Source organism: Oenanthe melanoleuca, chromosome 3 (genome assembly GCF_029582105.1).
Source record: "Oenanthe melanoleuca isolate GR-GAL-2019-014 chromosome 3, OMel1.0, whole genome shotgun sequence".
In the NCBI taxonomy this organism is placed as follows: domain Eukaryota; kingdom Metazoa; phylum Chordata; class Aves; order Passeriformes; family Muscicapidae; genus Oenanthe; species Oenanthe melanoleuca.
In genome coordinates this window covers 8,974,904-8,988,290 of record NC_079336.1, presented here as the reverse complement: position 1 = coordinate 8,988,290, position 13,387 = coordinate 8,974,904, and the positions used below count along the sequence as shown (strand labels likewise).

The window sequence follows — 13,387 nt, the reverse complement described above, 5'->3', positions numbered from 1 at the left end:
TCACTTCATCTTTACACTGAAGAGAAAAACAGGTTTCACACAACTTCATGAAGACACACAAGAGTCTTCTTCACTCTGTAATTGGTACCAAATCAAGGGAGTTCAGAAAGCTAAATGCAGCTCCTCTGTGCAATACAGCAGTGCCATATTTTCAAAACTACCAATTTTAAATCACATTTTAAAAAAGGCAAACAGATAAGAACTTAGATTAAGCAAAAGAACTAACACTAAACTATCCTTTCATTTTCTTGACACCATGAATTATGTTAGGAAATGAATAAGAACATATGAAGACATTTGCTGCAAATACAAAATGCTTGAATGCCTATATGCAGTTATTTTTAGCCAAGTTTACTGGCTGCCACAACCTGGATGTCATGTAAAACTCTCCTAGAATGCCTTAAGCAAGTTTTAACTTTAGGACAAAACTCCACATCCACAAAATAATCATGTTTAGAGCAAGGCCTCACTCACAATCTCACCTAGAACCTGGAACACATGGGAATGAATGCAAACAACTCCAGATGGCTCCATACAACACTCAGCTCAGGTCCTGGGTTCCTACTTGGTGCTCCAAGGCTGCTCCCAACCATCACTCCCTCTGGAAGCAGCACTATGTTCAGGTTTATGCTGGAGTCAGCAATTTCTCACAGACCTGAAAGGATTGTGTGCAAAGCCACTGCTGCACAAGCACACACCATAGTTTATCTATATGCAAATAATGCACAGCTGACCACATGCTATTTGTTTGCTATAGTATCAAACCAGGCTCTCCCTATGCTAATTACTGAATAAGCACTAAAGTATGAAGGACTCTGCTTCAAAGACCTCTAAGTGTAAGATATTACAAAGAACAACAAGAAACCAAATTGGTAACGTGAGAATAAAGCAGTCATTCACATGAAGACATTCGACAATGCTTGCCAGGCATTTGGAGACATCAAAGCAGGTGGAAATATAAAGGGATATGTTGGACAGCAAAAGGACACTGGTGAAGATATTTAATCAAGAAATGACTAATACAAAGTCCACATGCAGGAGGTAGCAGTGACACCACAGGAGACAATATGCACCGGGGGAGAACTGGCCAAGTTCCTCACTGGCCAAAACCATCAACTGCAGCTCAAAATGCTGCTGAAAAGGTCAGAAACTGTGCAGATGCACAGAAACAGCAAATGTGATTGGAAGGAGTGATTAAGAAAATGAGTCTCTAAAGAATATAAGTCACACAGAACAAACTTGCTTGCACAGTCAGGTGACTGAAATTACTCTCCTTTTCCCTGCCCTGATGACAGTTCACATTAAACTCTATTCCACATACTACATGCTGGAAAATAGTAAAAAAACAAACCAAGTATCTGCAAAAATCAATGCTGTAATTTTCTTCTCTCTATCTAGGGAAGTGCTCTAAAGGATATCACCGAAAATTTCTCAGTGCTTTTCTTTCAGTTCTATTACATGAAACCATGTTGCAATAAATCACAAAATACTCCTTTTTCAGCTACTTCAAGTCAAAGGGAGGGGAAAGACACATACATTTCCTCTTTCCAGCTATGTCTGCTATCAGAACTGAGAGTCACAAGCAGGCAATAAGGTGGTATCTCACTAAGCAAGTTGCAAGGCATTTAATTTTTTTAACAGAAGAAAAGGCCCCACCTTACAATTCACTCAAAGAACTCACAGTATTTGCCCTGTCTCATGCAGCACTACTATGACAGAAAAATCTCACCAGCAATGTATTAAACAAGATGTTTTAACAGGGAACAGATTTTTCAAAACAGGAATCAAATGCCCTCCCCCTTCAGCTCTCCTCTAGGCACAATGGAAAATTCTTTCAGTCTAAGAATTCTTTTCCTAGCTTGTGACGCTTGAAAAGTTTTAGTTATTTGCAAGTTTGAGAAGCTGCCTAAATCATACACTCAGCAACCATAATCTGAGTGTCTAGTTTGGTGGAGCTAAATGCTACTGGAGCTAACTGATGACAGCAGCAAACTCAAAATTAAACCAGTGCAAACCCAAGCACAGAAAGATAATACTTACACAAAAAAGTTATTAGAGAACTTGTTGCTTGCAGAAACAGAAAGAAATTATTTTCAGAACAGATTGAGAGCAATGTTAACTTAACCGGGAGAATAACCCCATCAATCAGCTAAGATAAAACTTGAGCTATTACAATGAAAAACTAGCAATTAAAGTATTTCTGTTGTAAAGGTGATTAACACTTGAAAAAGCCTTAACCTGTTTATGAAAATTATTTTGGAATCACTTTAAAATAGTTATATTTCGCAAATACACTTCACTTGTAAGCTGAACTAAAATTTGCAAACAAAGATAGGAAAAAAAAATGGACTGCAAGCACATTTAGATTTCTAGGGACAGCTTTAAATAAAATCTATAAAAGGAAGAACTAATGATTTAGGAAACGCAATTCCCATTGTAAGGTCAAGAAACAGATTATGTTGTTCTCAATTTGAATGAAGAGATTATGTTCATTGTTTCAAGGGATGGCTACATGACAGTGAGGTCTCATATGGGAAAATGATTTCCCAATTCCTATTGCACAAACATATTAGTCTATCTTATTTGAACAACAGACAAAATAATCTTATTAAAACCAATGCCGACTTTTTTTGCTATGAATTGTCTGTTTCATCCTGTTAAGTATTTGCACATTTTGCTAGTTTAATAGCATCTATACATTATCTTATGACTATATTAGTTCTAATAGACCCCACAGAAATCAGATGGCTTCTTGCAAAAACTGAAACCAACAGCTTCTCCTCCAGACCACAGAAGTGCCAAAAAGCTCTTGAACTCAGTAGGACTCTTCCCTTTGTTCTCTCCTCTTCCCCTCCAAGGAAGGGTTTTTCATTGTTACAGCAGCTACTCACAAAACTTTGAGATGTTTGTCAATTCTAACACAAATGAGTTGCAGCAACTGCAGCTCAACTGAAACTTTGTGTAAAGACACATTTATGTTCTTTTGTTTATAGCACCACTACCCTTTGGATTTTTGGAGAAGGCTGCTACAGCCAAAGCTTTCCTCTTGTCAGTCTTGCTTATCAACTCTTGCTTCTTCAAAAGCAAGAAGCAAAGACACCCAGGTCATGTTAAAATTCGCAACCCAAAATAATTAGATTAAACTAATGAAGTGTTTAACTACTTCTGTGATGAGGGAGGGAAGTATATGGACAAGTAGCCTGGGCAGTACCACACTGCTATAGCCGTTTGCTTCAGCATGTAAAAAGAGCATCCACAGGTAGTCTCAACATCCTAAAAAATATATCCTGACTTTACAAAAACTTCTTCTCTGTAACTCCAAATATTACATACTGATCGATGATCACTATGCCTTTCTATCCTAGACAGTTCTTCATTTCTGAAATGATGTGAATTAATGACAAACAGATCACTAACCTATCTGCAGCTCCATGGGGAAGTGAACAAAAGGATGATGCCACAGCACACAGCAGTCTTCCCCAAATGCTCTGCTACCAGAGACTGAAATTCTTTTTTGGTGTTGAGGGAAAGAAAAAAAAGTCAAAACCTCAAGTGAAATAGTTTTCATACTTAGCTCATTATCCTTTATAACTCTTTTCACTATTAAATAGTCTAAAGAAATATTTATGAGAGTCAGGGATGATTATCTCCAGATTAAGGAGTTGATATTTAACTTTGTCAGTGACTGGACGGTCACTGCTGTTTTAATATGGAAGGTGTCAATGGTGGTGTGATGACTCAGATTAACGGTGCTGGCTTTGGCATCTTGTACTGAGGAGTTGTGCATGCACTACTACTCAGCTGAGTGTCCAAAGACTTCTGGCTATCAACTCTCATGCAGAACATGCTCCTCTAGCATCTGCCCTCTTCTATGCTGCAAAGTATTGTTTAGAGACTCCCACTCGGCCTGCAAAGTAGTTCAAGTCTCTGAAGTGTTGGCCATTAGCAACTGCTGTCCTCCACTTCAATTTTTATTGCTGCAGTTGGAGCAGATACAGAAGAACACAAGAGATTGAGAATATTAACAATTTGAGTATTTCTGTGCCTCTTATGCGTTCTGTTATATGTTCTTACATGTTCTGACAATGGTGTTAGTTCTGAGCCAGTGGTTGGTTAATTTGGACACCAATGTGTCAAATGTACACTTAGCAAAAGGAATTTTCCATTTCAACCACGTGTTGAATTCAATTCCACGTGGTGAGTTTGAATTTCCTGCTCTTCTCTTGTGTGTGCTGCCTGGAGTTCTTCCACTAGTCTTGATAATTTTGAAATTAGGGCACACTAAGCCTCAATATTACATGGATCTCCAGGATAACCCACTTGATCTTTCCCTGGGCGATCAAAGCCTTCCAATGTTACTGTGAATTAACACATAATAGAATATTTCAGCTGGAAGGAATCATCTGATCCAACTACTTGATCACTTCAAGGCTGACCAAAAGTTAAAGCATCTTATTAATGGCATGAACTGCCTTCCAACTATTGACACTTCATCAATAATTCCCACAGTTCATTCCTCAATAACGCCTTATAAGGAACACTGACAAGCAATTCCTCAGTCTTTACCCACAGTAAAAATTAAAGATCCTACTAGACAAATAATTATCTTTACTAAAGACATTGTCTTGCCTTATGTTCAGTTCTTTTGAAGATATTTCAGATGGCTTTCAGAAGATCAAGATAACGTTTCACTGGTCTTCCCAGGAATTAATTTCTTGCAATTAATGAATGAAGTATATTTATCAACTTCTTATTCTCTTACCGAGATTCTTTAGCACTGTAACTAATTTAAATATTCTTCACAATCCATTAGTAACTCCAGCCAAGCTGATCTGCTTGTCTTATCGCCCTCAACAACTCTCTCAACTTGCTTCTATGTATCTCCCAGTGTCAGTTAAAAAGTATCAGCTATCTTCTGGTATGAAAGTAGATACAAGGTTTTTCCACATTCTTTATTTACTTGAAAAAACCAGTTAAGGCCTTAAACTCATGGGACTTATTTAACAGAAGACCGTCCCTGGATGTAGTGCAATGCTGGGGAGAAGCTCTTGGGGTTTTGGTGGAGAGCTGGGGCTGTTCAGTCTACAGAAGTGAAGGCTCTGAGGAGACCTTTACCATTTGCTCAGAGAAGCTGTGGCTGCCCTATCCTTGGAAGTATTCAAAGCCAGGCTGGATAGGGCTTTGAGCAACCTGATCTAGGGGAATCTGTCCCTGCCCATGGCAAGGTGGGGACTTGGAACTGGATGATCTCTAAGGTCCCTACCAACCCAAACCATTCAATGATTCTCTGAACATCAGACATTACAAGATGTTTATCTACTATATTTACTTCTATTAGCTTTCTTCCCATTTTTTCTTTGGATGCATAAAAAATTCTATTTTTAATATATTAACCTACACAGTCTGTGGAGTAGACAGAGAATACAATCCCAGCTAAACTCCTTCCACTTTTTGCATAAATATAAATTCTAGAAAACCCATTTCTTTACCACATCTAACCCTATACTCTTCTGTTCTTAAAAAACAAAACAAAAACCCCCAAAACAACAACAAAACAACAAACAAACCAGCCACCTCAAAAAACCGAACCCCCTCAAAAAAAAACAACAAAACACTCAAAACACCTCAGTAACCTCCATCTTATTATCTAAATCCCAAAGAATACTGGTACACAGAACTCAAATCAAAGAATTGAAACAGAGAAGTCCTCTGATCTGTCCTTGCTTTCTGCTGGTGTATACTGCTATGAAAGAATGAGAGCAAATAAATCAAAAAATGGCACAACAGTAAAATGAGGATTACAGTAAGCTGAAAACTACTATTCCCACATGGATAATGCATAGCAAAGAGCAGCTTGCCCTTCACCAAATCTTTATAATGCACAGAACCACTGAAGCACTTAAAAAATTAACAATAGTTCCTCTGCTTCTCCCACTCAAGTTACCAGAAAACACATATGAGGTTCATGACATTCACCTTTGAGAGGAATCCAGAAGTATTTGGATAGACCTAACTGAACTAACCAAAGCTGCTGATAAAGGTATGGCTCTGATAATTGTGGATGGAAAGCAGGTGGCAGAAGGCAGATGCAACTCTTACTCAGCATTTACTGATCTGTGAATAATTTTACCTACACAATATATCAGCCTTGAGAAATGCTAGTGGAAATCAGCACCACTACCTGTGCAATTTGCATTAGGAAGGAAAAACTCATCATCTTCATTCTCAGGAAGTGTATCCATATGGGTAAATAAAATATTGTAGAATTTTAGATTTACAAAACTGCTTTATGGCTTCTGTACAAGTAATAAAGAATACAATACAGCATGAAGCAGGATGTCAGGTAAAAGGTTTTCTATTTTGTTATGTAGGTCAATGTAAGAGGAAGAAAATAGTAAAAGGGAAAGCCAGAAACAAAATGCCAAAAGAAACTAAAGAATGAGGAAGAACAGGTGGCAAAGAAGACGAAGACCCAACAGGCATTCTGCTTGTAAGGTCAGCAAATTTTGTTTATTTACATTTGCTACATTTACATTTCCTATACTTACTACATTTTTGAGTACAGTCCCTGTGTCCTTGGGCTTGGGAAGATGCAAAAAGTTCCCTGTGGATCTAAACTGTGGCACACTACCAGAACCCTGGGGGAGAAAGTAATTCCTACCTTCAAATCCAAACAAAAGTTTTTAAAAGAAAAGTGGGAAGCTGTATCAAACATTTGAGAGCAAAAGGCTTAAAACTGATTTTTTTTTTCTTCTAAGTTACCATATGCAAAAGGAGAGTTACATTTTAATCTACACTTAATTCTATTTCTATTTCACCTGAATAAAACATTCTTATCTCTAAGTGTAACAACTAAGACTCAGTACTAAATGCATATTACTTCCCATAAAGCCTACCAGGAGTGAGTCCTTTTCAAACTGAACCAGTTGCTTTGCTTAAATTCAAAACTAATTATTTTATCATATTCTGATAAAAAATAGGCACTCAGAAAAATATGATATAGTTATGCAAGTTAAACAAATGGTTCCAACTGAACATTTCAAAATTATTTTATGCAGTTTCGTGTATAACTGCTTTAACAAAATTAATGGCAAGTTTCAGGTTGTATTATTACAGCCTTGAAAAATCACCTTAATTCACACATATTGTTCTTAAATGTGTGGATTTGACACAAAACACAGCAACTGTTCCAATGAAAAGCAGATCAACGACCTACTGTACGACTTATACAAACACCAACTCCTGTGGGCCAGCAGCGTTTGCCAGACACACAGCTGCCCTCCAGCCTGCTGCTGGAAGAAATTCCAACTGTGGCATGGAGAACATCCACTGAAGGGTACCTGGATACTGGAAGCACCTGACACCACAGTTACAGGGATGCTGTGAGGAGTGTTTCATGTGCTTCCACCTGAACTGGGCCCTGATGTTAGTGCAGCTACTGCTCCAGCTGGGGCAACCCCTACTCCAAACCCCACTGGCTTCTGGATCAATGTTCACATGCACCATGCCTCTGATCTCCAGCCAGGACACTTCATCCACGCCTACGAGGACACAGGAACTTCACATAGAAAGCTTAAAAGAAAAACTCTTGATAACATAAAAGGCTCTCCTACATATCTTTAAATATATAGCTCTTATAATTAAGACTGGGGAAAAAAACAACCGACTAAGTCCAAGCAATACAACAACAGTATTTATAGGGAAATATGTTTTCTGATTCAGACTTTGAAACTTAAATGCCCCTGCCAAACTAGAACTCCAAAGGAAAAAAAAGCACAGCAGAGGTTTTTACAAAACAATATATTAAAATGATAGCGCTCAATACATTATATATGCTTGCCCACGTATTTCCTTACTAAAAAAATCAAAATACAATTTTCAATCACAAAGGCAGCAGTTTCTTTTACATTATTACTCAGCATGATGTGTAAAACCACTAATTCTGTTATACTGCTATGTCTGATTCTATAATTAGTACTATGTAACAAAGTAGCACAGAAAACTAACTTCTCTATCTGAACTACATCTCACTCTTACAGCCCAGCCTCAGTTGTTCCTTCAAATGTGTTAAGCCACATAACATTCTAACAGAATAATTCACATTAAATGTCTCTAAGCCACACAACAGTACATGTGAGGGTCTTCATAAAATAAAGATTTCAGACTCAGATTAAAACTAAATTCATCAGCTCACCTGTGAAACATTTAAGACTTGGTTTAAAACAATTATAAGTGACAACAGTGAAATACCCTGGTATCGAAAAAATCCTCTCAGGAACAAATAATTGTCCCTGCCAGAACAACCACACTTAATGATCTCCACACATTCCTAATCTACCATAACTGACATACTATCAGCCTTTTAGTATGTGAATGGACATAAATAAAACCCCAAATACCACCTACAATATAAAATAAGTATTTTTTAAGGGAGAAAAAAAAAATTATTCAAGTCCAAGAAATGTCTTATTTGTCATGCTAAAGGAAAATGGTAAGTCCAAATAAAATCTAACATATGTGGATAGATATTAAATCAGACTACAACACTTAGATCTCAAATATAGACAAAAGCCAGTCCTTTAATCCCTCTACACAATTCTACCTTATTCACTGAGTCTTACAGACTACCAAATGTCACATCTTTAAGGAAAAACATAATATAGACAGTTACATGGTAGATACACTACTAGTTACACGTAGTAGCAACTTGAGTTCTGCAACTTCTTCAGACTACATGATTAACTCATCACTGTACCACACCATGTACCACTGTACCAACTAAAATTGAAACAATATATTTCACAAAGGAGATAAACAGAAGATACTTGAAAAATATGAGTCAAGTCAGACTCCTTATTTTTAGATCAACTACACAAAGCCATTTCCAGCAAGTCTAGCTTTGTATTTAATCAATACACACACGTGAAGAGTTACAGAACTTAATGCAGCTTTTAAGAACTCACTTCCTCTTTGAAGAGATTGATGATCCAATTCTACATGAAACTTCATATCAGTCATGCAAAATGACTATATGACTAGTTCAATCCATCACCCAAAACTCTTCCTAAAAATCATGCATGAAATCTAGTAGCAAAAATATGAACATACAGGTCTGACATGACTCCACTTATGTCCACTAGGATTTATATACTGGAAGCATTATATGGAAAGACAGACAACCACACCTATTACCTGTAACCGAGACTTTTGCCAATACCTTAATGAAGAAAATTAAAAATAATCACAACTACAAAAGATACACCAGATTACTTAGTCCAAGGTACACAAATATTTGTTGTCAAAAATTAAGGCTGCCTAGAAAGGCTGTGTTTTTAGCATTAGGTGCAGAGGATAGATCATGTCACCACTCGAGTTTAGCACTAATGGATACATATACAGAGAACTGGCAAAAAAAGTCAAACATGGATTATTACTGACATGCTTTTGCTATAGAGCTTTGCATTTCCTTCTTAACTCCTAAGATGGTTGTCATAACCTCCTCAGAACTGCTCTTAAATAACCATGTTTAGAAAAAGTATCTGTTAAGCAATAATGAAATACAATCTTTAGAAATAAGTGGTCTCTATTTGTAAGCTAAACATTTCACATATCAACTCTTGCCTACTATTCTAAAAGCCACAGCAGGTACTCTGAGTGGGATCCAAACTAAATCTTGCTGTAAAGTTTCATCATGCAGGCCATTGCATAAATTTTATACAACTTGTTTGGAATGACACTGGAGCAGCTAGAACGGAATCCTTTACATGTTTTGATGTAATTGAAAATGCTTTTCCACTATATGACTATGAAGTGCCTCCAACTTCATTACTACCAACATTACACAACTGGTATTATTTGTTACAGGAGCTTTTAAAGGAAAGATTTCTTTCCTCATTCCCAAGACAAAGGCCTGGGCACTGGCTTATGAAGAATAAGCAAGTCAACAGTAATGTTTTGGGTGGGGAAATCCCAATTAAATGAGGCAAACACTTTCACCTAAATTACTTGATGAGAAAGAAGATTGATAGCTCTCTTACATACCTACACTTGATACACACAATGAGAAGCATTTATACATCACGTCTACTGTCTTATGTTGTTTCCTCTGTAGAGTTTCTACCAAACTTCTTCAAAAGAAAACACAATGTATTAATGCTCATTTTACAGGAGACTCTCAACACAAAATTTAACATTCAAGAGAATTTAGGTTTCTGTCTAGTGCAGCAGACAGTAAATTTTCATATAATTCCACATTAAAAAAAAAAAAAAAAAAAGCAGGAAGACATACAAGTAGGAATTCAAACCTTCTACTGGCTTACTTGCCTGGGTATAAAAACTTGGGTCTAATAATTTCGGGATTTTGGAAACCACTGTACAAAGAAAAAGATGAAATTATCAAGGACAGTGCTTCTTCACATGCTGATTATTCAGTGTACACTCAAATATCACTAGATTAAGGAGAGTTGGCAATATCTAAAAGTGAATTAGAAAGTGCTGTTTAAAAATCAGATCTAGTTCACAATATTCAGCAAGCTGATGTTCTGTTAACACGCTTGCCCTAAACATCTGCAACATCTGGCCCACCGAGAACACTGCAGAGAAATACCCAAGGAAAACAGCTACATAAAGCCTTCAGTGTACTCCACAATACAATGTGAGATTTAATATAAACTGTCATAACAAGAGGCACCTTCTCATAAAAAGACAGGCAAGCCCAGCTCTTTCAGCCAACTGCTTGCACTATTACCTCAATCAAGATACCAGATACAATTACAGTGGCCTCAGCGCTGTGCCAACATCCCTAACACAGAAGATTCAGTACTACACAGTGATACTACAGGAAAAAAATAAAACCAAATAATTCTTACTAATGCAGAAAAATAGTATTCAAATAACATGGACTTTCCTATGAGCAACATTCACATAAACGGCAGAATGTGCATTATCAAGCAGTTTCTCACATGCATTTGCCTACTAACCACTCTGCTGGGCCAAATTCCAAATTTTCAACTCTGAACACCTTAGAAAAAACTGTCAGGTGATTTGGTGTCATTTCCACACATATAACCCAAACTACACCACCACTAAATTAGCATTTCCCTTTTCATTCGAGTTTCCTTCTCCCACTTCCCTAGCATATTTATATTCGCATTGACACAGAGCTGTTGAGCAAAGCAGGCAACGTTTCCCTCAGCTTCTCAACAAAACTGGGACTGTTGCTAACATCTGGTTTTAAACCTAGACGTGACTAAATGTAACAAAAAAACATCTTTTATGTGTAAAAATGGTAACATGGCACAGTAATTATATTTCGAATACACTCATACCCCACATACCTGAAAAGCTACACCATGAGCTCACTGAAACTACGAAGGCCTGACCTCTCAGCAGAGATGCAACAAAGAGAAAGGAAAATAAACCTCAAAGTATTTTGTTAACGTGTAGCATATAAGTGAATATTAGGCGAATTAAGAGTTTTACTCATTCTCATTGCTCATATACATCTAAATGCTCAGAAAAAAGCAACCCGAAATCAGGTGATAAGAACCTCTTTATCACATCTCAAACACGCTGCACATTTTGGTATTAAGCCATCTTACTACAAACTGTAAACCAGAAGAATATAAACCCTCCCAAAAATATTAATTTTCTCTCAAGGAAATAAGAACCTGGCCTTAGGAAATAAACGAAAGAAAACAACGCCAAAACAAAAAACAAAAATCTTTGCACAATAACTGCCCCGGAGATTAACCCCAAACTGTTCGCTGTACGCACGATCCACTCAGGACAGGAGACATTTTCCTCAACTTCTTGTTATTGTGGTCTGCACAGGAACGTTTGAAGCAAAACCAAACCCTATCGCTTCATTGTGTGCTACCAGCTACCAAAGGCATCTGGCCTTCTCGCTGCACGCTCAGGAAGCGGTTATTATCTTTAAGAGCACTAAAAAAATAACTCGAGTTTTTCGTACGTTCGAACAAAGCCCGTGTGATCCCAGCCACGCAACGGCCCGCGGGGTCCGAGCGCCGCCCCCGTCTCGCTTCCCCCGAGCCCATTGTAGCCCCAGCGCTGCGCCCCCTCCGCCTGCCCCGGGCCCCCGCCGCTCTCCCGGGCACCAGCCCGGCCCCGCACGCCCCGCCGGGCCGGGCTCGGCTCCCCGACCCCTCCGAGCGCACAATGCCGCCCCTCCCTCCCTCGCTCGCTCCGCGGCGCCGCCGCCCCTCACGGCGCTCACTCCGTCCGCACCTCGGCGCCGCTGCCGGGCGGACACAAAGGCGGCGAGGCCGCCGCGCAGGCCCCGCGCCGCCCGGTGACCTGCCACAACATGGCCCCCTCCTCCCTCCTCCTCCTCCTCCTCCCTCCCTATCCCCTCCCTCGGCGCGCAGCCGAGCCCGCAGACAAAAGGGGGCTGGAGGAAGGGGGGCCCGCCCGCCCGCTCCGCCCGCCCGCGGCCTTCCCAGCGCGGCGCCGGCCCCCCGGGGGTACTCACGGGCTGGCTGGCGGCGATGGAGCCGGAGCGGCCGCTGGGACACGCCTGCCCGCCCGCCGGCCCCTTCCTCCTCCTCCTCCTCCTGCCGCTCCCGCTGGGCGCCGCTCCTTCCTGCCTGCCCTCCCGCCCGCCTGGCGCTCACAACAACATGGCGCGGAGGGACAGGGACAGCGAGAGCGCGGCTGCACCTCCCCGGCCGCTCCCCCCGGCCGCCGCCGCCGCTCGGCCCCGCCGCCCCTGCCCGCCCCGGCCCCGCCGCGCCTGCGCGCCCGGCCCGGCCCGCGGGGAGGCGGAGGGAGGAGCGGCGGCCCCCGGCCCTTCCGCCGCGCATGCGCCGCGCGCCGCCCTCAGCGTGCCCGTCCGTGTCCTTCCCACACGGGACAGGGCAGGTGATTGTGTGTGTGTGTGTGTGTGTGTGTGTGTGTGTGTGTGTGTGTGTGTGTGTGTGTGTGTGTGTGTGTGTGTGTGTGTGTGTGTTCGCACTCATTTGGCGTCTCCGCTGCGCTCTCTGTTCGAGAAACACAAGGAGATACTGGAGAGGGTCCAGCGGAAGCCACAAAGACGGAGTAGGGTCAGGAGCATCTCCCGCATGTGAAGACAGTGTGGGAGCTGGGCCTGTTCAGTCAAGAGAAAACAGAGGGGGAATTTCAATAATGCATGTAAGAATGTAAAAGGCAGGTGCTAAGAGGATCAGGGAATCATAGAATTTGCTGAGTTGGAAGGAACCCATAAGGATCAAGCAGTCCAACTTGTGGCCCTGCACAGGACATCCCAAGAGTCACACCATGTGCCTTAAAACGTAGTCCAAGCTCTTCTTGAGCTCTCTTGGGCTTGGTGCTGTGACCTGGGTCAGCCTGTTCCAGTGTCCAACCAACCTCTGGGTGAAAAACCTTTCCT

General features: G+C 40.6%; 1 protein-coding gene across 13 annotated transcripts in view; it reads right to left on the bottom strand.

Annotated features, from left to right (window-relative positions):
* Positions 1-12,711, bottom strand: part of PUM2 (pumilio RNA binding family member 2) — a 67,790-nt gene extending 55,079 nt beyond the window's left edge. For 5 of the 13 annotated variants that reach the window (XM_056486883.1, XM_056486885.1, XM_056486887.1 and 2 more), the window contains exon 1: positions 12,491-12,711. Coding sequence is in view for 4 of the 13 variants with exons in the window: in XM_056486881.1 (XP_056342856.1) it covers positions 12,247-12,327 (81 nt within the window). In the remaining 9 variants the exon portion in view is untranslated. Of the gene's footprint in view, positions 1-12,246; positions 12,341-12,490 lie in introns of those variants that run through there. The other 8 variants (XM_056486881.1, XM_056486882.1, XM_056486890.1 and 5 more) reach the window with 3 other exon arrangements.
* Between the last annotated feature and the right edge of the window lie 676 nt (positions 12,712-13,387).